The sequence below is a fragment of the Amblyomma maculatum genome, unplaced genomic scaffold (assembly GCF_055883805.1).
Source record: "Amblyomma maculatum isolate TAMU_Amacu unplaced genomic scaffold, ASM5588380v1 scaffold_23, whole genome shotgun sequence".
NCBI lineage: Eukaryota > Metazoa > Arthropoda > Arachnida > Ixodida > Ixodidae > Amblyomma > Amblyomma maculatum.
The window spans coordinates 3,438,335-3,462,151 of record NW_028146748.1 but is presented as its reverse complement, the minus strand read 5'-3'; the positions used below and the strand labels follow the sequence as shown (position 1 = coordinate 3,462,151).

Below are 23,817 nucleotides of genomic sequence, written 5' to 3'. Positions count from 1 at the left end.
GTTACTTTTTCCGCATGTCATTGCATGTGAGTCCATTATTTGAGGCAATAAAGAATGGTTTGATTAAGAATCCCCTTCAAGGGATGTGTCGAGATTTGGTAAACCATAGCTCAAGTGCTACAAACAAAAAACGGTGGACCGACGCTGTTTCTGCAACAACCGATAAGTGGCACCACTTGGGCATACATTTTTGATGGGATCGAACTGCAGTTCCTTGTCAATTTATCGCTTCTCGGCCTTTTGGCTAAGATCAAAGTGTAGTAGTATCCTGGACCCCTGGACCCCCTGCTGTTCCTGGACCCCCTGCTGACCCTGGACCCCCCTGCTGACCCTGGACCCCTGGACTCATGGACCATCCGGACCTGCTGTTCTTGGAACCCCTGCTGTCCCTGGATTCCCGGTTGCTGTGAGAGCTTGGTGAGAGCTCTCTTTTTTTTACTAGTTCATTTAGTGTTTCCTATCCCCATTGTTGGCTTGTTTATGTAGTATCTGGCAGTGTTTTTTGTCCTTCAAGTGTTCTTTTTGCTTAATTTGCTAGTTTTTTTTTTTTTTTGTCCTTCTAGTTTTCCTTTTTTTTTTCTTTTTTTTGCTTGTTCTTTAACCTCTCCGTTCTGTTTGTGCTCACATTCTTTGCAATCGGTTTATTCATGTAGTGCTTTCTGCCCTTAAACTTTTTTTTTACTTTTTTGTTTGTGTTCAAATTCTTTGCCATCCTTGTTGGTTTGTTCATGTAGTATCTGCCGCTGTTTCTCTCCGGTTGTGCCTTTAATTATTATTATTTTATTACTTTTTGTTGCATTGCCACCAGTTTTTTTTTTTTTTTTTCTTTTTTTTTTGAGAGCTTAGTGCGAATTCTTTGCATGTGTGCCCTTTTATTTTAGTTGAGGTGCTGATTTATTGGGTTCCTGCAATGTGATTTCATTGACAAGAGCCGTTTTCCAGTCAAGTGTGGTGTTTCCCATGTCTCGCTCCCGTTAAACCTCTTTTTTTTTTTTTCTTTTTTCTTTGAGCTTGGTGAGGGCTCTTTGCCGCGTCTGCCTGGTAATTGAGTGACGATTTTTATTAGTTGCTGCGTTGCTCTTTTTCACTTGTATTGTGTTGAGGGTGATTTGTGTGTGGTGTTTACTGGTGTTTCTCTCCTGTTCAGCTCCATCTTTTGTTTTGCTTTGCTACGAGCTTGGTGAGGGCTCTCATATTGTTTTTTTTTTTTTTTGGTGTTGAGCATTCTCTTTTTTTTTTTTTTCTGCGCGCACTTTGGTTTTTCAGTCTCATTATTAGTGTATGTTAGCTGTTCTTTCTGGATAGTCTTTTTCCCCGTGGGAGCTGCAGCGCTGACCTCTTCTGCGGAAGGAAATCCATTATCGCAGTATGTCGCGCGGATACACCCCGCCATTTCTTCCAGACGACCGCCGCCGCTAGAAGTGATGTCATCGCCCCCGACAAGCAGCGCCTTCACCGCCAGCAGAAGCCGCATTCCAGTCCGATCGCCGTCCACCAGTCCAAGCCCGGCCAACATTCAAGAACCGCCACAGCCCGGATCGCAACCTCGCCGTGATGGGAACAGCCTTACGCTGTTCTTTCCGCTGGCGAGGACGTTCCGATGTACGGAAGAGGGATGCGCTACCGCGTACTCCCCGGTATTGTGGACGTCCAGGCGGCAGTCCCTGACTCGGCATCTTGAAAGTGAGCATGGGGTGCGCATAAGCCAGGTCACGCATTTTTGCACTCTCTGCCACAGAGAGGTCGGTCCTCGGCCAAAAGCGCATCCCTGTCTTACTGGAGAGAAGCTCGAGGTGGCCAGCACTGACTTGCACAGCCACAAGTGCGGTGATTGCCAGCTCTCTTTTCCATCAAAAAGAGGGCTGGAAAATCATCACATGTGGCACCGCAAACAGACTGCCATGCAGGGATTACCGCCTCGTCCCGTGCCACCGTTAGCGGCGACGAGAAGACTAAGACGGACGCCATCACGGGACGCACGACCACCGGATCTAGAGCCCCCACAAGCCGAGGACATCAGCCAAGGTGCAAGGACACCACCAGCAACGCCTCAACAAGACACCAATGGGGAGGAAGCGGGCCAGGAAGAGCCACGAACGCTAACCCCCATCTCTCCTCCTCCAGAGAGCAGCACCACGAGAGCAGCAACACCAGCACTAATTTTTCCCACCTCCCCATCCCAGCAGGATGACCAGGGAATTCCCGTGCCTGCCAGCAGCACACCCAACAGCAGCAGGGAGATGGAGAATTCACAAGATTCTCCTTCCTTGCAGGCAGGCGACGGACTACAGGCTCACCTGTCAACAATCAGCGAGGAAAGCAATACATCGCAGCTTCAAGACGACGACGGCGGCGGCCACCATGACGCAACTGCCACCCAGGGAGCACTAACTGATTCTCTTTCTGATGAACTGGAGTGCGAGGGCATACTCGTCGACCACACCAGGCGCCTCCGGTGTTTGCTGCGTGAGCCTGTGTCTGCTGAGGGTTGGGATGGTTTTCTTTCCATCTTGGAGGAGGCCATCACTGAGGTTGGAAAGGCGGTAAAGCTGCCAAAGGCTCCGGCCGGAGGTAAGCCGCGCCGTCCGACCAACCCCGACAACGCTCAGCAGATCCAGTCTCTTTACCGCAGGAATCGCCGCCGAGCAGTACGCCTGATTGTGGACGGCGAGTCGCCTATGTGCACGGTTCCTTTACAGGATCTCGAGAACCACTTCACTGCAATGTGGGGCCCCAAGGAGGTGGACACCAGCCTTCTTCTCAACAAGGCCAAGAGCAGCGACCTCACGGAATTCCCTCTAGACAAGTTCACCGAAGAGGAGGTCCTGACGAAGCTGAGGAAATGTGAGAACACCGCGCCCGGCAACGACCGAATCACCTACCAGCACTGGAAGATGACAGACCCTGAAGCAGCCTTCCTGACAGCAGCATTCAACGCCTGCCTCAAGTTCAAGAGAGTGCCCCCAGCATGGAAGGAGTCCCGGACCATCCTCATCCACAAGAAGGGACCTGCGGAGGACGTCACAAACTGGCGCCCCATCGCACTCGGGTCGACGATTTCAAAGCTGTATGCTGGGTGTCTCGCCACTCGGCTGCAGCGATGGATCGCTGAACACGAGCTGCTCTCTCGTTGTCAAAAGGGGTTCCTGCCGCACGATGGTGTGTTTGAGCACAACTTCGTGCTGCAGGAGCGCCTTGACACAGCGAGGGGTGGCGGTGGGGAGCTGTGCGTGGCGTTCCTTGACTTCAGCAACGCCTTTGGATCTGTCGCCCACAATGCCCTCATCGACGCACTACGTGGAGCAGGCTCCGGCAGCGACTTCTGTTCGATCGTCGCTGACCTTTACAGGGACAACACCACCACCATCATAGGACAAGAAGGATCAACACGGCCGATCGACATTTCTGCAGGGATTCGACAGGGATGCCCACTGAGCGGGCTCTTGTTTAATTTTGTCATTGACCCTGTTTTGCGTGCTGTGCAGGGAGGCGAGAGGCAGCACAACATCCTGGCCTACGCCGATGACCTCACCCCCCTGGCCAATGACCCGGAGATGCTTCAAGCCCGCATTAATACTGTTGAATCCCTTTCTTCTAGGCTGGGACTACAGCTTAACCCAGCGAAGTGCCGCACTCTTCATCTGAGCGGCAAAACACCGGTTGGTACAAGACTGACTCCTTTTTTTATTGCAGGAGCTGAGATCCCAATTATCCAGGATTTTGAAAGCCAGACGTTCCTGGGCCGCCCTGTGGGGTTCAACGTCTTCCCGGACAGAGCTACTGTGGACCAGGCCATCAACACCGGCCGCCGCCTGCTTAGCTCAATGCTCGCCCCTTGGCAGAGATTGGACGCTGTGAAAACATTTGTATATCCAGCGCTCAATTTCTCCATGCGGTGCGGTGTGTTGGGCAAGTCAGAGTGGGCGCGCCTCGACGATGCACTGCGGCCACTAATCAAAAAATCCCTTTATCTTCCAGGAACCGCAGCCAATGAATACCTCTACGGCAGCGCAGCATCGGGCTCGGTCGGCATCCCCCTCGCAGCGGAGCTGAGCGACATCTGCCGCATTGACAATGCATTTAAGCTCCTCTCCTCTCTTGATCTAGAGGTGCGAGATCTAGCGCTGCATGCCGTTACTGCCATCACGACGAAGAGACTACGCCGACCAGCCACGGATGAGGACATCGCTGCCTACCTGACAGGGGAGACGGAGGGAGACTTCCGAGCTAGGGCAACGCAGCTTCAGTCTGTATGGACGGAGGCTCGCAAGGCTTCCCGGCGCCTGGCGGTCACGTGGGAGATGCAGGAGGGGGGCCCCAGCATCACTCGCGCCGACGTGACCGTCACGCAGAAGCAGCGCACGAAAGTGGTGAGGACACTTCGGAGCATCGCTATGCGCGCACGAGATCACAATCTCCACGAAAAGCCTAACCAGGGGAAAGTGATGGAGTGCGTAGCAGCCGACCGTAGCAGTTCCCACTTCATGAGGACGGGGCGCTTCACTCGCTTCTGCGATTGGCGCTTCGTGCACCGTGCGAGGCTGAACCTGCTGCCCCTCAACGGAGCCAGGCCGTGGGATGTCGCTGCTGACCAGCGGTGTCGGAGATGCGGGCAAGACAAGGAATCCCTCCCGCATGTTCTCTGTCACTGCATGCGCCAGAGCGTCGCCTACACCAGCCGACACAACAGGATCGTCGACCGGCTGAAGACAGCCGCTGAGAAGCGATTCACCGTCACCCATGAGAACCGGCCCGTGGGTGACACGAACCTCCGCCCAGATCTTGTTCTGGCGCGCGGGGAAACGGCGATTGTCATTGATGTCACATGCCCCTTTGACAATCGCAAAACCGCCTTCGATGCTGCACGGGAGAGTAAGGTCGCCAAGTACGAACCCGTTCGCCAATACCTGCTCCGGAAATTCCAGCGGGTCAGCATTGAGGCAGTCGTTGTTGGGGCCCTGGGCTCCTGGGACCCCAACAATGACAAAGTGATGAGGCGCCTCTGTAGCAAACGCTACATGCGTCTCTTCAAGAAGCTGGCGGTGAGCGATACCATCGCAGCTTCTCGTGAAGTCTATGCTAAACACGTAGCTGCAAATTGAAGGGCTCGCACTTCGGTGGACTTCAGCAGCTCGAGTTAGAAAGACTTCCTACACGCACAACAATACACTCACCCCACAGCAGGAATAAAACTTTACAGATGAGATTTCCCCTAAAAAGGAATGAACAACAACAGTAGGTGTCTGCAATAAAACTGCTAGGAAATGTACAAAACATTTCTGAAAAACACTCTGTTCTTAACAGCTTAATATCTGTTACGGGTTCTAATTGTACCCATGATATTAAACTGATTTTTGTAGCGCGGCGGAGTGTTCGGGGCTTGCTCCAACTCCCCCACGGGTCGACCCGGTACTGCACTACTTCCGGGACCGGCCCAGCATCTCCCCCTTTTGGGGGGAGAAGGCACAATTGAAAAAAGAAACAGAAAAACTGCTTTGTTTTGTTCTAGAAATTTTTGGACTTTTTTTTTCCGACTTTTTTTTCCGACTTTTTTTTCCGACTTTTTTTTCCGACTTTTTTTTCCGACTTTTTTTCCGACTTTTACTGTTATGTGGTTGGTTTTACAGAGTGTAGTAATTATTTACGCAACTGTAAATAATTATTAATAATTGTTTATGTAGCCAATGTGGTTGGTTTTACAGAGTGTGGTAATAATTAGTAAGTATACTATGCAACTATAAATAATTAGTAATAAAAGTTTACCTAGCCATTGTGGTTGGTTTTACAGTGTGGTAATAATTAGTAATTATATTTACGCAACTGTAAATAATTAGTAATAATAGTTTACCTAGCAATTGTGGTTGGTTTTACAGAGTGTGGTTATAATTAGTAATTATATTCACGCAACTGTCAATAATTAGTAATAATTATTTACGCAACTGTAAATAATTATTAATAATTGTTTATGTAGCCAATGTGGTTGGTTTTACAGAGTGTGGTAATAATTAGTAAGTATACTATGCAACTATAAATAATTAGTAATAATTGTTTATCTAGCCAATGTGGTTGGTTTTACAGTGTGGTAATAATTAGTAATTATATTTTCGCAACTGTAAATAATTAGTAATAATAGTTTACCTAGCCATTGTGGTTGGTTTTGCAGAGTGTGGAAGTAATTGGTAATTATATTTACGCAAATGTAAATAATTAGTATTAAAAGTTTACCTACCCATTGTGGTTGGTTTTACAGTGTGGTAATAATTAGTAATTATATTTACGCAACTGTAAATAATTAGTAATAACAGTTTACCTAGCAATTGTGGTTGGTTTTAAAGAGTGTGGTTATAATTAGTAATTATATTCACGCAACTGTCAATAATTAGTAATAATTGTTTACCTAGCCAATGTGGTTGGTTTTAAAGAGTGTAGTAATTATTTACGACTGTAAATAATTATTAATAATTGTTTATGTAGCCAATGTGGTTGGTTTTACAGAGTGTGGTAATAATTAGTAAGTATACTATGCAACTATAAATAATTAGTAATAAAAGTTTACCTAGCCATTGTGGTTGGTTTTACAGTGTGGTAATAATTAGTAATTATATTTACGCAACTGTAAATAATTAGTAATAATAGTTTACCTAGCAATTGTGGTTGGTTTTACAGAGTGTGGTTATAATTAGTAATTATATTCACGCAACTGTCAATAATTAGTAATAATTATTTACGCAACTGTAAATAATTATTAATAATTGTTTATGTAGCCAATGTGGTTGGTTTTACAGAGTGTGGTAATAATTAGTAAGTATACTATGCAACTATAAATAATTAGTAATAATTGTTTATCTAGCCAATGTGGTTGGTTTTACAGTGTGGTAATAATTAGTAATTATATTTTCGCAACTGTAAATAATTAGTAATAACAGTTTACCTAGCCATTGTGGTTGGTTTTGCAGAGTGTGGAAGTAATTGGTAATTATATTTACGCAAATGTAAATAATTAGTATTAAAAGTTTACCTAGCCATTGTGGTTGGTTTTACAGTGTGGTAATAATTAGTAATTATATTTACGCAACTGTAAATAATTAGTAATAACAGTTTACCTAGCAATTGTGGTTGGTTTTACAGAGTGTGGTTATAATTAGTAATTATATTCACGCAACTGTCAATAATTAGTAATAATTGTTTACCTAGCCAATGTGGTTGGTTTTAAAGAGTGTAGTAATTATTTACGACTGTAAATAATTATTAATAATTGTTTATGTAGCCAATGTGGTTGGTTTTACAGAGTGTGGTAATAATTAGTAAGTACACTATGCAACTATAAATAATTAGTAATAATTGTTTATCTAGCCAATGTGGTTGGTTTTACAGTGTGGTAATAATTAGTAATTATATTTTCGCAACTGTAAATAATTAGTAATAATAGTTTACCTAGCCATTGTGGTTGGTTTTGCAGAGAGTGGAAGTAATTGGTAATTATATTTACGCAAATGTAAATAATTAGTATTAAAAGTTTACCTAGCCATTGTGGTTGGTTTTACAGTGTGGTAATAATTAGTAATTATATTTACGCAACTGTAAATAATTAGTAATAATTGTTTACCTAGCCAATGTGGTTGGTTTTACAGAGTGTAGTAATTATTTACGCAACTGTAAATAATTATTAATAATTGTTTATGTAGCCAATGTGGTTGGTTTTACAGAGTGTGGTAATAATTAGTAAGTATACTATGCAACTATAAATAATTAGTAATAATTGTTTATCTAGCCAATGTGGTTGGTTTTACAGTGTGGTAATAATTAGTAATTATATTTTCGCAACTGTAAATAATTAGTAATAATAGTTTACCTAGCCATTGTGGTTGGTTTTGCAGAGTGTGGAAGTAATTGGTAATTATATTTATGCAAATGTAAATAATTAGTATTAAAAGTTTACCTAGCCATTGTGGTTGGTTTTACAGTGTGGTAATAATTAGTAATTATATTTACGCAACTGTAAATAATTAGTAATAATTGTTTACCTAGCCAATGTGGTTGGTTTTACAGAGTGTAGTAATTATTTACGCAACTGTAAATAATTATTAATAATTGTTTATGTAGCCAATGTGGTTGGTTTTACAGAGTGTGGTAATAATTAGTAAGTATACTATGCAACTATAAATAATTAGTAATAATTGTTTATCTAGCCAATGTGGTTGGTTTTACAGTGTGGTAATAATTAGTAATTATATTTTCGCAACTGTAAATAATTAGTAATAGTTTACCTAGCCATTGTGGTTGGTTTTGCAGAGTGTGGAAGTAATTGGTAATTATATTTACGCAAATGTAAATAATTAGTATTAAAAGTTTACCTAGCCATTGTGGTTGGTTTTACAGTGTGGTAATAATTAGTAATTATATTTACGCAACTGTAAATAATTAGTAATAATTGTTTACCTAGCCAATGTGGTTGGTTTTACAGCGTGTAGTAATTATTTACGCAACTGTAAATATTTATTAATAATTGTTTATCTAGCCAATGTGGTTGGTTTTACAGAGTGTGGTAATAATTAGTAAGTATACTATGCAACTATAAATAATTAGTAATAATTGTTTATCTAGCCAATGTGGTTGGTTTTACAGTGTGGTAATAATTAGTAATTATATTTTCGCAACTGTAAATAATTAGTAATAGTTTACCTAGCCATTGTGGTTGGTTTTGCAGAGTGTGGAAGTAATTGGTAATTATATTTACGCAAATGTAAATAATTAGTATTAAAAGTTTACCTAGCCATTGTGGTTGGTTTTACAGTGTGGTAATAATTAGTAATTATATTTACGTAACTGTAAATAATTAGTAATAACTGTTTACCTAGCCAATGTGGTTGGTTTTACAGAGTGTAGTAATTATTTACGCAACTGTAAATAATTATTAATAATTGTTTATGTAGCCAATGTGGTTGGTTTTACAGATTGTGGTAATAATTAGTAAGTATACTATGCAACTATAAATAATTAGTAATAATTGTTTATCTAGCCAATGTGGTTGGTTTTACAGTGTGGTAATAATTAGTAATTATATTTTCGCAACTGTAAATAATTAGTAATAATTGTTTACCTAGCCAATATTGAGTAATTAGTGCAATAACCAGGACATAGCATATAAATAATTATTTACTTATTTATTTCCTTTTTAATTAGTAACTGCTCATTGATTGACATATGGACATATAAGCTATGCATTTGCACATACTGTGGTGTTGCTCTGTGATTGGTCGACACCTCCACGACGTCTTCCCTTCGCGACCAATAAGTGCTGTGGCAAAAATGTGACACTTTTGCTAACGACAACTATGAGGCAATAAAGGCTTTTGCCTTAATAGCAGTAGGTATCTGCAATAAAGCATTGCTTGCAAATGTACAAAACATTTCTGGAAAACACTGTTTTAACAGCTTGATATCAGTTGCCAGTTGTAATTTGTAACCCTGACATTATACTATTTTTTGTAATGCGGCAGAGCATTCTGGGCTTGCTGTACCTCTGCCACGGGTCTACCCGGTACTGCACTACTTCCGGGACTAGCTAAGCGACTCACGGTTTTTGGGGGAGGACAATCACAACTCAAAGATGAGGCCAACTAACTTTTTTCATTCGAGCTCACTGCTATCCATGTGCCTAACACAGCAATCCTCTCAATGCCTGTCTTATTGCATTGTTGGGCGCCTCGTGCATGCAGTGACACCTTGGGTTACTTTTTCCGCATGTCATTGCATGTGAGTCCATTATTTGAGGCAATAAAGAATGGTTTGATTAAGAATCCCCTTCAAGGGATGTGTCGAGATTTGGTAAACCATAGCTCAAGTGCTACAAACAAAAAACGGTGGACCGACGCTGTTTCTGCAACAACCGATAAGTGGCACCACTTGGGCATACATTTTTGATGGGATCGAACTGCAGTTCCTTGTCAATTTATCGCTTCTCGGCCTTTTGGCTAAGATCAAAGTGTAGCGCTTCTCGGCCTTTTGGCTAAGATCAAAGTGTAGTACTGTACCTTCGGGTCAGTATATCTCGGCCTTTGGCCGAGTGTTGCGCTTTGACTGATGCCAGGGGTCGGGATTCTACTCAAGGCCTTGGTTCTTAGAACCAGCCTTTAACCATTCCCTTTCCGGGAATGCTTGGGACCCCCCTTGCCCTTCGGATGATTGGGTGCCCTGAATGGCTGGCGTGAGGGCTCGGTGCTCCGGCACCGGTTCTTCATGCCACCGTCACGACACTGCCCGATCGGCTGATCTCTTGTGCGGCCGGGTCTTTTGTATGCCACTGCAATTGGTCTCCCATTTGCATTGACATTCCGAAGACTTGGTAAACCTGGAGATCCCCCCCCCCCTATGGATGTTCCCGCTCTAGGGGAACCCATGACCATTTTCTTGTTCCAATGTCCCAAGCATTGTCGAAAGCCATCTCTGTTCTTAACAGCTTAATATCTGTTACGGGTTCTAATTGTACCCATGATATTAAACTGATTTTTGTAGCGCGGCGGAGTGTTCGGGGCTTGCTCCAACTCCGCCACGGGTCGACCCGGTACTGCACTACTTCCGGGACCGGCCCAGCATCTCCCCCTTTTGGGGGGAGAAGGCACAATTGAAAAAAAACAGAAAAACTGCTTTGTTTTGTTCTAGAAATTTTTGGACTTTTTTTTTCCGACTTTTTTTTCCGACTTTTTTTTCCGACTTTTTTTTGCGACTTTTTTTCCGACTTTTACTGTTATGTGGTTGGTTTTACAGAGTGTAGTAATTATTTACGCAACTGTAAATAATTATTAATAATTGTTTATGTAGCCAATGTGGTTGGTTTTACAGAGTGTGGTAATAATTAGTAAGTATACTATGCAACTATAAATAATTAGTAATAAAAGTTTACCTAGCCATTGTGGTTGGTTTTACAGTGTGGTAATAATTAGTAATTATATTTACGCAACTGTAAATAATTAGTAATAATAGTTTACCTAGCAATTGTGGTTGGTTTTACAGAGTGTGGTTATAGTTAGTAATTATATTCACGCAACTGTCAATAATTAGTAATAATTATTTACGCAACTGTAAATAATTATTAATAATTGTTTATGTAGCCAATGTGGTTGGTTTTACAGAGTGTGGTAATAATTAGTAAGTATACTATGCAACTATAAATAATTAGTAATAATTGTTTATCTAGCCAATGTGGTTGGTTTTACAGTGTGGTAATAATTAGTAATTATATTTTCGCAACTGTAAATAATTAGTAATAATAGTTTACCTAGCCATTGTGGTTGGTTTTGCAGAGTGTGGAAGTAATTGGTAATTATATTTACGCAAATGTAAATAATTAGTATTAAAAGTTTACCTACCCATTGTGGTTGGTTTTACAGTGTGGTAATAATTAGTAATTATATTTACGCAACTGTAAATAATTAGTAATAACAGTTTACCTAGCAATTGTGGTTGGTTTTAAAGAGTGTGGTTATAATTAGTAATTATATTCACGCAACTGTCAATAATTAGTAATAGTTATTTACGCAACTGTAAATAATTATTAATAATTGTTTATGTAGCCAATGTGGTTGGTTTTACAGAGTGTGGTAATAATTAGTAAGTATACTATGCAACTATAAATAATTAGTAATAATTGTTTATCTAGCCAATGTGGTTGGTTTTACAGTGTGGTAATAATTAGTAATTATATTTTCGCAACTGTAAATAATTAGTAATAATAGTTTACCTAGCCATTGTGGTTGGTTTTGCAGAGTGTGGAAGTAATTGGTAATTATATTTACGCAAATGTAAATAATTAGTATTAAAAGTTTACCTAGCCATTGTGGTTGGTTTTACAGTGTGGTAATAATTAGTAATTATATTTACGCAACTGTAAATAATTAGTAATAATTGTTTACCTAGCCAATATTGAGTAATTAGTGCAATAACCAGGACATAGCATATAAATAATTATTTACTTATTTATTTCCTTTTTAATTAGTAACTGCTCATTGATTGACATATGGACATATAAGCTATGCATTTGCACATACTGTGGTGTTGCTCTGTGATTGGTCGACACCTCCACGACGTCTTCCCTTCGCGACCAATAAGTGCTGTGGCAAAAATGTGACACTTTTGCTAATGACAACTATGAGGCAATAAAGGCTTTTGCCTTAATAGCAGTAGGTATCTGCAATAAAGCATTGCTTGCAAATGTACAAAACATTTCTGGAAAACACTGTTTTAACAGCTTGATATCAGTTGCCAGTTGTAATTTGTAACCCTGACATTATACTATTTTTTGTAATGCGGCAGAGCATTCTGGGCTTGCTGTACCTCTGCCACGGGTCTACCCGGTACTGCACTACTTCCGGGACTAGCTAAGCGACTCACGGTTTTTGGGGGAGGACAATCACAACTCAAAGATGAGGCCAACTAACTTTTTTCTTTCGAGCTCACTGCTATCCATGTGCCTAACACAGCAATCCTCTCAATGCCTGTCTTATTGCATTGTTGGGCGCCTCGTGCATGCAGTGACACCTTGGGTTACTTTTTCCGCATGTCATTGCATGTGAGTCCATTATTTGAGGCAATAAAGAATGGTTTGATTAAGAATCCCCTTCAAGGGATGTGTCGAGATTTGGTAAACCATAGCTCAAGTGCTACAAACAAAAAACGGTGGACCGACGCTGTTTCTGCAACAACCGATAAGTGGCACCACTTGGGCATACATTTTTGATGGGATCGAACTGCAGTTCCTTGTCAATTTATCGCTTCTCGGCCTTTTGGCTAAGATCAAAGTGTAGTAGTATCCTGGACCCCTGGACCCCCTGCTGTTCCTGGACCCCCTGCTGACCCTGGACCCCCCTGCTGACCCTGGACCCCTGGACTCATGGACCATCCGGACCTGCTGTTCTTGGAACCCCTGCTGTCCCTGGATTCCCGGTTGCTGTGAGAGCTTGGTGAGAGCTCTCTTTTTTTTACTAGTTCATTTAGTGTTTCCTATCCCCATTGTTGGCTTGTTTATGTAGTATCTGGCAGTGTTTTTTGTCCTTCAAGTGTTCTTTTTGCTTAATTTGCTAGTTTTTTTTTTTTTTTTTGTCCTTCTAGTTTTCCTTTTTTTTTTCTTTTTTTTGCTTGTTCTTTAACCTCTCCGTTCTGTTTGTGCTCACATTCTTTGCAATCGGTTTATTCATGTAGTGCTTTCTGCCCTTAAACTTTTTTTTTACTTTTTTGTTTGTGTTCAAATTCTTTGCCATCCTTGTTGGTTTGTTCATGTAGTATCTGCCGCTGTTTCTCTCCGGTTGTGCCTTTAATTATTATTATTTTATTACTTTTTGTTGCATTGCCACCAGTTTTTTTTTTTTTTTTTCTTTTTTTTTTGAGAGCTTAGTGCGAATTCTTTGCATGTGTGCCCTTTTATTTTAGTTGAGGTGCTGATTTATTGGGTTCCTGCAATGTGATTTCATTGACAAGAGCCGTTTTCCAGTCAAGTGTGGTGTTTCCCATGTCTCGCTCCCGTTAAACCTCTTTTTTTTTTTTTCTTTTTTCTTTGAGCTTGGTGAGGGCTCTTTGCCGCGTCTGCCTGGTAATTGAGTGACGATTTTTATTAGTTGCTGCGTTGCTCTTTTTCACTTGTATTGTGTTGAGGGTGATTTGTGTGTGGTGTTTACTGGTGTTTCTCTCCTGTTCAGCTCCATCTTTTGTTTTGCTTTGCTACGAGCTTGGTGAGGGCTCTCATATTGTTTTTTTTTTTTTTTGGTGTTGAGCATTCTCTTTTTTTTTTTTTTCTGCGCGCACTTTGGTTTTTCAGTCTCATTATTAGTGTATGTTAGCTGTTCTTTCTGGATAGTCTTTTTCCCCGTGGGAGCTGCAGCGCTGACCTCTTCTGCGGAAGGAAATCCATTATCGCAGTATGTCGCGCGGATACACCCCGCCATTTCTTCCAGACGACCGCCGCCGCTAGAAGTGATGTCATCGCCCCCGACAAGCAGCGCCTTCACCGCCAGCAGAAGCCGCATTCCAGTCCGATCGCCGTCCACCAGTCCAAGCCCGGCCAACATTCAAGAACCGCCACAGCCCGGATCGCAACCTCGCCGTGATGGGAACAGCCTTACGCTGTTCTTTCCGCTGGCGAGGACGTTCCGATGTACGGAAGAGGGATGCGCTACCGCGTACTCCCCGGTATTGTGGACGTCCAGGCGGCAGTCCCTGACTCGGCATCTTGAAAGTGAGCATGGGGTGCGCATAAGCCAGGTCACGCATTTTTGCACTCTCTGCCACAGAGAGGTCGGTCCTCGGCCAAAAGCGCATCCCTGTCTTACTGGAGAGAAGCTCGAGGTGGCCAGCACTGACTTGCACAGCCACAAGTGCGGTGATTGCCAGCTCTCTTTTCCATCAAAAAGAGGGCTGGAAAATCATCACATGTGGCACCGCAAACAGACTGCCATGCAGGGATTACCGCCTCGTCCCGTGCCACCGTTAGCGGCGACGAGAAGACTAAGACGGACGCCATCACGGGACGCACGACCACCGGATCTAGAGCCCCCACAAGCCGAGGACATCAGCCAAGGTGCAAGGACACCACCAGCAACGCCTCAACAAGACACCAATGGGGAGGAAGCGGGCCAGGAAGAGCCACGAACGCTAACCCCCATCTCTCCTCCTCCAGAGAGCAGCACCACGAGAGCAGCAACACCAGCACTAATTTTTCCCACCTCCCCATCCCAGCAGGATGACCAGGGAATTCCCGTGCCTGCCAGCAGCACACCCAACAGCAGCAGGGAGATGGAGAATTCACAAGATTCTCCTTCCTTGCAGGCAGGCGACGGACTACAGGCTCACCTGTCAACAATCAGCGAGGAAAGCAATACATCGCAGCTTCAAGACGACGACGGCGGCGGCCACCATGACGCAACTGCCACCCAGGGAGCACTAACTGATTCTCTTTCTGATGAACTGGAGTGCGAGGGCATACTCGTCGACCACACCAGGCGCCTCCGGTGTTTGCTGCGTGAGCCTGTGTCTGCTGAGGGTTGGGATGGTTTTCTTTCCATCTTGGAGGAGGCCATCACTGAGGTTGGAAAGGCGGTAAAGCTGCCAAAGGCTCCGGCCGGAGGTAAGCCGCGCCGTCCGACCAACCCCGACAACGCTCAGCAGATCCAGTCTCTTTACCGCAGGAATCGCCGCCGAGCAGTACGCCTGATTGTGGACGGCGAGTCGCCTATGTGCACGGTTCCTTTACAGGATCTCGAGAACCACTTCACTGCAATGTGGGGCCCCAAGGAGGTGGACACCAGCCTTCTTCTCAACAAGGCCAAGAGCAGCGACCTCACGGAATTCCCTCTAGACAAGTTCACCGAAGAGGAGGTCCTGACGAAGCTGAGGAAATGTGAGAACACCGCGCCCGGCAACGACCGAATCACCTACCAGCACTGGAAGACGACAGACCCTGAAGCAGCCTTCCTGACAGCAGCATTCAACGCCTGCCTCAAGTTCAAGAGAGTGCCCCCAGCATGGAAGGAGTCCCGGACCATCCTCATCCACAAGAAGGGACCTGCGGAGGACGTCACAAACTGGCGCCCCATCGCACTCGGGTCGACGATTTCAAAGCTGTATGCTGGGTGTCTCGCCACTCGGCTGCAGCGATGGATCGCTGAACACGAGCTGCTCTCTCGTTGTCAAAAGGGGTTCCTGCCGCACGATGGTGTGTTTGAGCACAACTTCGTGCTGCAGGAGCGCCTTGACACAGCGAGGGGTGGCGGTGGGGAGCTGTGCGTGGCGTTCCTTGACTTCAGCAACGCCTTTGGATCTGTCGCCCACAATGCCCTCATCGACGCACTACGTGGAGCAGGCTCCGGCAGCGACTTCTGTTCGATCGTCGCTGACCTTTACAGGGACAACACCACCACCATCATAGGACAAGAAGGATCAACACGGCCGATCGACATTTCTGCAGGGATTCGACAGGGATGCCCACTGAGCGGGCTCTTGTTTAATTTTGTCATTGACCCTGTTTTGCGTGCTGTGCAGGGAGGCGAGAGGCAGCACAACATCCTGGCCTACGCCGATGACCTCACCCCCCTGGCCAATGACCCGGAGATGCTTCAAGCCCGCATTAATACTGTTGAATCCCTTTCTTCTAGGCTGGGACTACAGCTTAACCCAGCGAAGTGCCGCACTCTTCATCTGAGCGGCAAAACACCGGTTGGTACAAGACTGACTCCTTTTTTTATTGCAGGAGCTGAGATCCCAATTATCCAGGATTTTGAAAGCCAGACGTTCCTGGGCCGCCCTGTGGGGTTCAACGTCTTCCCGGACAGAGCTACTGTGGACCAGGCCATCAACACCGGCCGCCGCCTGCTTAGCTCAATGCTCGCCCCTTGGCAGAGATTGGACGCTGTGAAAACATTTGTATATCCAGCGCTCAATTTCTCCATGCGGTGCGGTGTGTTGGGCAAGTCAGAGTGGGCGCGCCTCGATGATGCACTGCGGCCACTAATCAAAAAATCCCTTTATCTTCCAGGAACCGCAGCCAATGAATACCTCTACGGCAGCGCAGCATCGGGCTCGGTCGGCATCCCCCTCGCAGCGGAGCTGAGCGACATCTGCCGCATTGACAATGCATTTAAGCTCCTCTCCTCTCTTGATCTAGAGGTGCGAGATCTAGCGCTGCATGCCGTTACTGCCATCACGACGAAGAGACTACGCCGACCAGCCACGGATGAGGACATCGCTGCCTACCTGACAGGGGAGACGGAGGGAGACTTCCGAGCTAGGGCAACGCAGCTTCAGTCTGTATGGACGGAGGCTCGCAAGGCTTCCCGGCGCCTGGCGGTCACGTGGGAGATGCAGGAGGGGGGCCCCAGCATCACTCGCGCCGACGTGACCGTCACGCAGAAGCAGCGCACGAAAGTGGTGAGGACACTTCGGAGCATCGCTATGCGCGCACGAGATCACAATCTCCACGAAAAGCCTAACCAGGGGAAAGTGATGGAGTGCGTAGCAGCCGACCGTAGCAGTTCCCACTTCATGAGGACGGGGCGCTTCACTCGCTTCTGCGATTGGCGCTTCGTGCACCGTGCGAGGCTGAACCTGCTGCCCCTCAACGGAGCCAGGCCGTGGGATGTCGCTGCTGACCAGCGGTGTCGGAGATGCGGGCAAGACAAGGAATCCCTCCCGCATGTTCTCTGTCACTGCATGCGCCAGAGCGTCGCCTACACCAGCCGACACAACAGGATCGTCGACCGGCTGAAGACAGCCGCTGAGAAGCGATTCACCGTCACCCATGAGAACCGGCCCGTGGGTGACACGAACCTCCGCCCAGATCTTGTTCTGGCGCGCGGGGAAACGGCGATTGTCATTGATGTCACATGCCCCTTTGACAATCGCAAAACCGCCTTCGATGCTGCACGGGAGAGTAAGGTCGCCAAGTACGAACCCGTTCGCCAATACCTGCTCCGGAAATTCCAGCGGGTCAGCATTGAGGCAGTCGTTGTTGGGGCCCTGGGCTCCTGGGACCCCAACAATGACAAAGTGATGAGGCGCCTCTGTAGCAAACGCTACATGCGTCTCTTCAAGAAGCTGGCGGTGAGCGATACCATCGCAGCTTCTCGTGAAGTCTATGCTAAACACGTAGCTGCAAATTGAAGGGCTCGCACTTCGGTGGACTTCAGCAGCTCGAGTTAGAAAGACTTCCTACACGCACAACAATACACTCACCCCACAGCAGGAATAAAACTTTACAGATGAGATTTCCCCTAAAAAGGAATGAACAACAACAGTAGGTGTCTGCAATAAAACTGCTAGGAAATGTACAAAACATTTCTGAAAAACACTCTGTTCTTAACAGCTTAATATCTGTTACGGGTTCTAATTGTACCCATGATATTAAACTGATTTTTGTAGCGCGGCGGAGTGTTCGGGGCTTGCTCCAACTCCCCCACGGGTCGACCCGGTACTGCACTACTTCCGGGACCGGCCCAGCATCTCCCCCTTTTGGGGGGAGAAGGCACAATTGAAAAAAGAAACAGAAAAACTGCTTTGTTTTGTTCTAGAAATTTTTGGACTTTTTTTTTCCGACTTTTTTTTCCGACTTTTTTTTCCGACTTTTTTTTCCGACTTTTTTTTCCGACTTTTTTTCCGACTTTTACTGTTATGTGGTTGGTTTTACAGAGTGTAGTAATTATTTACGCAACTGTAAATAATTATTAATAATTGTTTATGTAGCCAATGTGGTTGGTTTTACAGAGTGTGGTAATAATTAGTAAGTATACTATGCAACTATAAATAATTAGTAATAAAAGTTTACCTAGCCATTGTGGTTGGTTTTACAGTGTGGTAATAATTAGTAATTATATTTACGCAACTGTAAATAATTAGTAATAATAGTTTACCTAGCAATTGTGGTTGGTTTTACAGAGTGTGGTTATAATTAGTAATTATATTCACGCAACTGTCAATAATTAGTAATAATTATTTACGCAACTGTAAATAATTATTAATAATTGTTTATGTAGCCAATGTGGTTGGTTTTACAGAGTGTGGTAATAATTAGTAAGTATACTATGCAACTATAAATAATTAGTAATAATTGTTTATCTAGCCAATGTGGTTGGTTTTACAGTGTGGTAATAATTAGTAATTATATTTTCGCAACTGTAAATAATTAGTAATAATAGTTTACCTAGCCATTGTGGTTGGTTTTGCAGAGTGTGGAAGTAATTGGTAATTATATTTACGCAAATGTAAATAATTAGTATTAAAAGTTTACCTACCCATTGTGGTTGGTTTTACAGTGTGGTAATAATTAGTAATTATATTTACGCAACTGTAAATAATTAGTAATAACAGTTTACCTAGCAATTGTGGTTGGTTTTAAAGAGTGTGGTTATAATTAGTAATTATATTCACGCAACTGTCAATAATTAGTAATAATTGTTTACCTAGCCAATGTGGTTGGTTTTAAAGAGTGTAGTAATTATTTACGACTGTAAATAATTATTAATAATTGTTTATGTAGCCAATGTGGTTGGTTTTACAGAGTGTGGTAATAATTAGTAAGTATACTATGCAACTATAAATAATTAGTAATAAAAGTTTACCTAGCCATTGTGGTTGGTTTTACAGTGTGGTAATAATTAGTAATTATATTTACGCAACTGTAAATAATTAGTAATAATAGTTTACCTAGCAATTGTGGTTGGTTTTACAGAGTGTGGTTATAATTAGTAATTATATTCACGCAACTGTCAATAATTAGTAATAATTATTTACGCAACTGTAAATAATTATTAATAATTGTTTATGTAGCCAATGTGGTTGGTTTTACAGAGTGTGGTAATAATTAGTAAGTATACTATGCAACTATAAATAATTAGTAATAATTGTTTATCTAGCCAATGTGGTTGGTTTTACAGTGTGGTAATAATTAGTAATTATATTTTCGCAACTGTAAATAATTAGTAATAACAGTTTACCTAGCCATTGTGGTTGGTTTTGCAGAGTGTGGAAGTAATTGGTAATTATATTTACGCAAATGTAAATAATTAGTATTAAAAGTTTACCTAGCCATTGTGGTTGGTTTTACAGTGTGGTAATAATTAGTAATTATATTTACGCAACTGTAAATAATTAGTAATAACAGTTTACCTAGCAATTGTGGTTGGTTTTACAGAGTGTGGTTATAATTAGTAATTATATTCACGCAACTGTCAATAATTAGTAATAATTGTTTACCTAGCCAATGTGGTTGGTTTTAAAGAGTGTAGTAATTATTTACGACTGTAAATAATTATTAATAATTGTTTATGTAGCCAATGTGGTTGGTTTTACAGAGTGTGGTAATAATTAGTAAGTACACTATGCAACTATAAATAATTAGTAATAATTGTTTATCTAGCCAATGTGGTTGGTTTTACAGTGTGGTAATAATTAGTAATTATATTTTCGCAACTGTAAATAATTAGTAATAATAGTTTACCTAGCCATTGTGGTTGGTTTTGCAGAGAGTGGAAGTAATTGGTAATTATATTTACGCAAATGTAAATAATTAGTATTAAAAGTTTACCTAGCCATTGTGGTTGGTTTTACAGTGTGGTAATAATTAGTAATTATATTTACGCAACTGTAAATAATTAGTAATAATTGTTTACCTAGCCAATGTGGTTGGTTTTACAGAGTGTAGTAATTATTTACGCAACTGTAAATAATTATTAATAATTGTTTATGTAGCCAATGTGGTTGGTTTTACAGAGTGTGGTAATAATTAGTAAGTATACTATGCAACTATAAATAATTAGTAATAATTGTTTATCTAGCCAATGTGGTTGGTTTTACAGTGTGGTAATAATTAGTAATTATATTTTCGCAACTGTAAATAATTAGTAATAATAGTTTACCTAGCCATTGTGGTTGGTTTTGCAGAGTGTGGAAGTAATTGGTAATTATATTTATGCAAATGTAAATAATTAGTATTAAAAGTTTACCTAGCCATTGTGGTTGGTTTTACAGTGTGGTAATAATTAGTAATTATATTTACGCAACTGTAAATAATTAGTAATAATTGTTTACCTAGCCAATGTGGTTGGTTTTACAGAGTGTAGTAATTATTTACGCAACTGTAAATAATTATTAATAATTGTTTATGTAGCCAATGTGGTTGGTTTTACAGAGTGTGGTAATAATTAGTAAGTATACTATGCAACTATAAATAATTAGTAATAATTGTTTATCTAGCCAATGTGGTTGGTTTTACAGTGTGGTAATAATTAGTAATTATATTTTCGCAACTGTAAATAATTAGTAATAATAGTTTACCTAGCCATTGTGGTTGGTTTTGCAGAGTGTGGAAGTAATTGGTAATTATATTTACGCAAATGTAAATAATTAGTATTAAAAGTTTACCTAGCCATTGTGGTTGGTTTTACAGTGTGGTAATAATTAGTAATTATATTTACGCAACTGTAAATAATTAGTAATAATTGTTTACCTAGCCAATATTGAGTAATTAGTGCAATAACCAGGACATAGCATATAAATAATTATTTACTTATTTATTTCCTTTTTAATTAGTAACTGCTCATTGATTGACATATGGACATATAAGCTATGCATTTGCACATACTGTGGTGTTGCTCTGTGATTGGTCGACACCTCCACGACGTCTTCCCTTCGCGACCAATAAGTGCTGTGGCAAAAATGTGACACTTTTGCTAATGACAACTATGAGGCAATAAAGGCTTTTGCCTTAATAGCAGTAGGTATCTGCAATAAAGCATTGCTTGCAAATGTACAAAACATTTCTGGAAAACACTGTTTTAACAGCTTGATATCAGTTGCCAGTTGTAATTTGTAACCCTGACATTATACTATTTTTTGTAATGCGGCAGAGCATTCTGGGCTTGCTGTACCTCTGCCACGGGTCTACCCGGTACTGCACTACTTCCGGGACTAGCTAAGCGACTCACGGTTTTTGGGGGAGGACAATCACAACTCAAAGATGAGGCCAACTAACTTTTTTCTTTCGAGCTCACTGCTATCCATGTGCCTAACACAGCAATCCTCTCAATGCCTGTCTTATTGCATTGTTGGGCGCCTCGTGCATGCAGTGACACCTTGGGTTACTTTTTCCGCATGTCATTGCATGTGAGTCCATTATTTGAGGCAATAAAGAATGGTTTGATTAAGAATCCCCTTCAAGGGATGTGTCGAGATTTGGTAAACCATAGCTCAAGTGCTACAAACAAAAAACGGTGGACCGACGCTGTTTCTGCAACAACCGATAAGTGGCACCACTTGGGCATACATTTTTGATGGGATCGAACTGCAGTTCCTTGTCAATTTATCGCTTCTCGGCCTTTTGGCTAAGATCAAAGTGTAGTAGTATCCTGGACCCCTGGACCCCCTGCTGTTCCTGGACCCCCTGCTGACCCTGGACCCCCCTGCTGACCCTGGACCCCTGGACTCATGGACCATCCGGACCTGCTGTTCTTGGAACCCCTGCTGTCCCTGGATTCCCGGTTGCTGTGAGAGCTTGGTGAGAGCTCTCTTTTTTTTACTAGTTCATTTAGTGTTTCCTATCCCCATTGTTGGCTTGTTTATGTAGTATCTGGCAGTGTTTTTTGTCCTTCAAGTGTTCTTTTTGCTTAATTTGCTAGTTTTTTTTTTTTTTTTTTTTTTTGTCCTTCTAGTTTTCCTTTTTTTTTTCTTTTTTTTGCTTGTTCTTTAACCTCTCCGTTCTGTTTGTGCTCACATTCTTTGCAATCGGTTTATTCATGTAGTGCTTTCTGCCCTTAAACTTTTTTTTACTTTTTTGTTTGTGTTCAAATTCTTTGCCATCCTTGTTGGTTTGTTCATGTAGTATCTGCCGCTGTTTCTCTCCGGTTGTGCCTTTAATTATTATTATTTTATTACTTTTTGTTGCATTGCCACCAGTTTTTTTTTTTTTTTTCTTTTTTTTTTGAGAGCTTAGTGCGAATTCTTTGCATGTGTGCCCTTTTATTTTAGTTGAGGTGCTGATTTATTGGGTTCCTGCAATGTGATTTCATTGACAAGAGCCGTTTTCCAGTCAAGTGTGGTGTTTCCCATGTCTCGCTCCCGTTAAACCTCTTTTTTTTTTTTTCTTTTTTCTTTGAGCTTGGTGAGGGCTCTTTGCCGCGTCTGCCTGGTAATTGAGTGACGATTTTTATTAGTTGCTGCGTTGCTCTTTTTCACTTGTATTGTGTTGAGGGTGATTTGTGTGTGGTGTTTACTGGTGTTTCTCTCCTGTTCAGCTCCATCTTTTGTTTTGCTTTGCTACGAGCTTGGTGAGGGCTCTCATATTGTTTTTTTTTTTTTTTGGTGTTGAGCATTCTCTTTTTTTTTTTTTTCTGCGCGCACTTTGGTTTTTCAGTCTCATTATTAGTGTATGTTAGCTGTTCTTTCTGGATAGTCTTTTTCCCCGTGGGAGCTGCAGCGCTGACCTCTTCTGCGGAAGGAAATCCATTATCGCAGTATGTCGCGCGGATACACCCCGCCATTTCTTCCAGACGACCGCCGCCGCTAGAAGTGATGTCATCGCCCCCGACAAGCAGCGCCTTCACCGCCAGCAGAAGCCGCATTCCAGTCCGATCGCCGTCCACCAGTCCAAGCCCGGCCAACATTCAAGAACCGCCACAGCCCGGATCGCAACCTCGCCGTGATGGGAACAGCCTTACGCTGTTCTTTCCGCTGGCGAGGACGTTCCGATGTACGGAAGAGGGATGCGCTACCGCGTACTCCCCGGTATTGTGGACGTCCAGGCGGCAGTCCCTGACTCGGCATCTTGAAAGTGAGCATGGGGTGCGCATAAGCCAGGTCACGCATTTTTGCACTCTCTGCCACAGAGAGGTCGGTCCTCGGCCAAAAGCGCATCCCTGTCTTACTGGAGAGAAGCTCGAGGTGGCCAGCACTGACTTGCACAGCCACAAGTGCGGTGATTGCCAGCTCTCTTTTCCATCAAAAAGAGGGCTGGAAAATCATCACATGTGGCACCGCAAACAGACTGCCATGCAGGGATTACCGCCTCGTCCCGTGCCACCGTTAGCGGCGACGAGAAGACTAAGACGGACGCCATCACGGGACGCACGACCACCGGATCTAGAGCCCCCACAAGCCGAGGACATCAGCCAAGGTGCAAGGACACCACCAGCAACGCCTCAACAAGACACCAATGGGGAGGAAGCGGGCCAGGAAGAGCCACGAACGCTAACCCCCATCTCTCCTCCTCCAGAGAGCAGCACCACGAGAGCAGCAACACCAGCACTAATTTTTCCCACCTCCCCATCCCAGCAGGATGACCAG

General features: G+C 43.1%; 1 protein-coding gene, 2 non-coding genes and 5 pseudogenes across 3 annotated transcripts in view; all 8 read left to right on the top strand.

Moving 5' to 3' along the window:
* LOC146171446 (uncharacterized) overlaps positions 1-23,429 on the top strand; it is a 33,830-nt gene extending 10,401 nt beyond the window's left edge. The window contains exons 4-8 of the mRNA XM_084586552.1: positions 2,187-2,273; positions 2,517-3,539; positions 14,731-14,817; positions 15,061-16,083; positions 23,361-23,429. Of these exons, the coding sequence (XP_084442678.1) occupies positions 2,187-2,273; positions 2,517-3,539; positions 14,731-14,817; positions 15,061-16,083; positions 23,361-23,429 (2,289 nt within the window). The remainder of the gene's footprint in view (positions 1-2,186; positions 2,274-2,516; positions 3,540-14,730; positions 14,818-15,060; positions 16,084-23,360) is intronic.
* On the top strand, positions 5,271-5,443 carry LOC146171453 (U2 spliceosomal RNA; annotated as a pseudogene).
* On the top strand, positions 9,405-9,575 carry LOC146171452 (U2 spliceosomal RNA; annotated as a pseudogene).
* On the top strand, positions 9,990-10,172 carry LOC146171451 (U2 spliceosomal RNA). Its single transcript, XR_014702943.1, has one exon. It is a non-coding gene; the product is annotated as a U2 spliceosomal RNA (small nuclear RNA).
* LOC146171450 (U2 spliceosomal RNA) lies at positions 10,406-10,598 on the top strand. The gene has a single exon (XR_014702926.1). It is a non-coding gene; the product is annotated as a U2 spliceosomal RNA (small nuclear RNA).
* LOC146171449 (U2 spliceosomal RNA) lies at positions 12,217-12,387 on the top strand (annotated as a pseudogene).
* LOC146171448 (U2 spliceosomal RNA) lies at positions 17,815-17,987 on the top strand (annotated as a pseudogene).
* On the top strand, positions 21,291-21,461 carry LOC146171447 (U2 spliceosomal RNA; annotated as a pseudogene).
* Positions 23,430-23,817: the final 388 nt, after the last annotated feature.